Source organism: Saccostrea cucullata, unplaced genomic scaffold, assembly GCF_032062105.1.
Source record: "Saccostrea cucullata isolate Sc308-1 unplaced genomic scaffold, CSIRO_AGI_Scuc_v1 ctg1491, whole genome shotgun sequence".
Taxonomy (NCBI): Eukaryota; Metazoa; Mollusca; class Bivalvia; order Ostreida; family Ostreidae; genus Saccostrea; species Saccostrea cuccullata.
In genome coordinates, this window is record NW_026922769.1 from 52,031 (window position 1) to 55,262 (window position 3,232).

At 29.5% G+C, this 3,232-nt stretch overlaps 1 protein-coding gene across 1 annotated transcript; it reads left to right on the top strand.

The window, feature by feature from the left end:
- The first annotated feature begins 932 nt into the window (after window positions 1-932).
- Window positions 933-2,884, top strand: LOC134262409 (oncoprotein-induced transcript 3 protein-like). The gene is made up of 7 exons (XM_062744797.1): window positions 933-988; window positions 1,075-1,104; window positions 1,662-1,847; window positions 1,942-2,106; window positions 2,248-2,322; window positions 2,429-2,525; window positions 2,642-2,884. Exons 1-7 carry the CDS (start codon window positions 940-942, stop codon window positions 2,652-2,654), a joined length of 615 nt encoding a protein of 204 aa, XP_062600781.1. The 5' UTR covers window positions 933-939; the 3' UTR covers window positions 2,655-2,884.
- Window positions 2,885-3,232: the final 348 nt, after the last annotated feature.

Consider the following 3,232-nt stretch of genomic DNA (forward strand, 5'->3'; position numbering starts at 1 on the left):
CGTCTGAACCTATCTGTTATGTTTCAAAAACCCTGGATTGGAAGACTACTAGTATTGGAATGATCATTGGATATGTTGTTTAGATGGCCATCGATTTGATCAATGACTTTCATAATAATTATCTAAATTTCAATCAATAAATTTAAATAATGAGTCAATTTATTCTTCAAAAAAATCTTTGAATTGTAAATATTTTGTGACGCCGAAAGGATAATTTTTTTTAACCGATCAGAAGGTGTTTCAAAGAGAATTTTATAATATCAATATAACTATGCCTTTTTTTTTGTCATTTACATGTTAAACGTTCTTAACAGATCAAACTTCAGGAGATTATTTATCAGTTACATGTGTATTCAACAAAAAAGAAAAATCAAACAACAATAATATAAAGCAATCAAACGTCAATTTTAAAGTTGTTGTTTGCAATTTATAAAATAAACTATTTTTGAATTCGATTTAAGCACACGCGTATTGGTATAAATCAATTGAGGACTTTAAATGTTATTTTCAACCACAAGGCAGTGTTCTGATCTGAGAGATCTACCTCCTGGATTTTCATTAAGAATCAAAAGGGCACCCATATAAGTGTGTTGTATTTTGGACATTTTCTTTATTTTGTACATGGTAAGATTTATTTTATGTAAGAGTAAATAATTGTGCTAGTTCGACAGGCATCGCTTTCAAGGTATATGATTATTTATTGGTCAGAAACAGTTACTGCTCGCAATATCCATTCAGAATTATTTTATTCCGCGAGTTTATGTCAACTGGTAAAATGTCAACATTATGAAAATCGGGTATGAAATGGTAAGGGCGATAAGCCTCTTAAAGATTGCTTAAACACAGAAAAGCAATAAAAGCTTTTCGTTTTGAAAATATTTTCAAAAATTTAATTATATACAATGTCATGTTACACTTTTTTTTCATGGAATATCTAGGATGGGCATACTGTTCATAACTTTATCTACAATACTTCTAAATTTAGTAGGTACGTATTTAAAGTTGCATATTTGTAATGATTTGGGATATTCAAATTAATGAGTTTCATACTTATGTAAACAGCTGATTTTTCAGATTCAACGTTTTACTGTAATTTCTCTCCAGGTAAGTAATTCGATACCTTCATATAAAACCAAACTAACTGATTTAATTTATGTATTAAATCAATAAAAAAAACATAACAATAAAAGATAGGGGTTTTCAGTGATGGATATGTTTACTTATGTCGCCAAGTGTAGACACGCATCTCTCATATGAGATTAATCAGGTAATGAAACCTATAGATATAACAAACATCTTAAATTATTGACCATTACATCTGTTAAAAAAGTAAACTAAACATTTGTTAAATCCTACTTTTCAGAAACCTTTTCGTATAGATATTATGAAACCTTAATGTTCATTTCTGGGTGAATATTTTTTTATCATTATTTGAACCTTTCATTTGAATGTAAGTAAATGAAACATTTAGTACATATTACTGTATTTAGGCATCTTTCAGATGCTTTATTATTAAAATATTTTTTTTCCGTAACCAATGGAAGAAAAAAAAATGAAACTGTCGAATTTAATTGATGCAAAACTTTTATGTACTTAATCAATTAGTTTGAAGTTGAAAAAATAATAATAATATTTAGGAAAACTCTTATTTATGTGTTTAGATCCATGTTCTTCTTCAAATACATTATTTGAGCCCTTCGACAGAACAAGGAACTGTGTATTTGATTCTAACTACTCACCATGTGACAGATACCTAACACCAGGATGGTATAAATCAGATGATCCGATACTGAATCAATGCCCTCCACTGAACAAATGCGGGACACTTTATCCTGTCTGGCTGAATGGTATCTATTTTTTAACCTATTTATTGCATTTCATTTTTGTACTTTTTAAAGAAATTAACATTTGCATATTGATTTGGCTTCTTTCTCTGTAAAGATTCCTTACCTAATGCTGGAGATCCTGTTACTACTAAGAAACTTTGCAAAACTGGATTCACTGACTGCTGTAGCAAGGAATATGATATCCAAATAAAGAACTGTGGGTCGTTCTACGTTTACTGTCTTCCTGCGTTAGACTCCTACCCGGAAAGAATTTGTTTTGGTAGGAAAATAAATATATTATATAGTATTAGTCAAATTTTATTTAAAATTTTAAAGTTTATTATAAATTTTTGTCAACGATTCAATGGACGTTTTTATAATAAGAGATATTTAGCTCTTATTCCCAATTTTCTTTTGAAAGGAACAAATGGATCTTGTGAATACCCAGTCACTACTACAGCTCAGAATGATGCAAAACTGTCTAACGAATACAAACGTATGGTGTCTTCTCTTTTTTCAACATACGTTTTAAGACTTGTTCAACTTTACAAAAAGTGCTTTAAACATTACTTCTATATTGAAGTTTTTTCTATACATTTCAGAACTAGAAGAAAAATATATAGGCACAATATCAGCAGTGATCGTCCTTCTTTGTCTTTTGTCTTTGGTTACCGCAATCATCTTCTACTACATAATGAAGTAAATAATAATGTTACTATTAAATCTTAAAGAAAATACTGATTTCTTTGGTTATAAATCATACCCTTTCGTGAAAAAGATCTATTCATATATCTGTTATAATGTTATTTTTTCAGCAAAAGGAAGTGAGAATGTGAAGTCAAACAAAGTGCTCCTGAGATACGCAAGAAACACGGTGAAAACGTGGCTGTATTTACTATGGATGGACCAAACAAGGACCGTGATAATAGAAATATTCCTGACATCAATTTTCAAACAATACATGTTTCAAATTAATAGATAAGGAACAGATATAAACTAAAATGGTATTTCGATAAAGTCCAAACATCAATTTATTTCGTGCACTGTGTATTTTAGTTCATGTAAGTACAAATTAAAGAGAGAAAAATTATAACAACCTAATTCTCCCCGTTAAAAGACAACTTATAAAAAAAGATATGACAAACGAATTACTTCAACTTTTCCATTTTCAACTCTCCTTACTTATTTAGTACTATTCAATTATCAAGTGCTTTTGCTGTTTTTGTATCCCAGCGTCTACATAAAAGTTTGCTCTGAGAACGATCAGTTTTTAAAACGAGGCAGGTCACTCACCAGTTAGTTAATGTTACAGGGATTTCAACAGCATCGTTTAAAGTCAGTTTTTTGTAAAAGGTCTTTATAATGATCTTCATAGCAAAAAAAACTTGACTTTGGTCTTTTTGTGG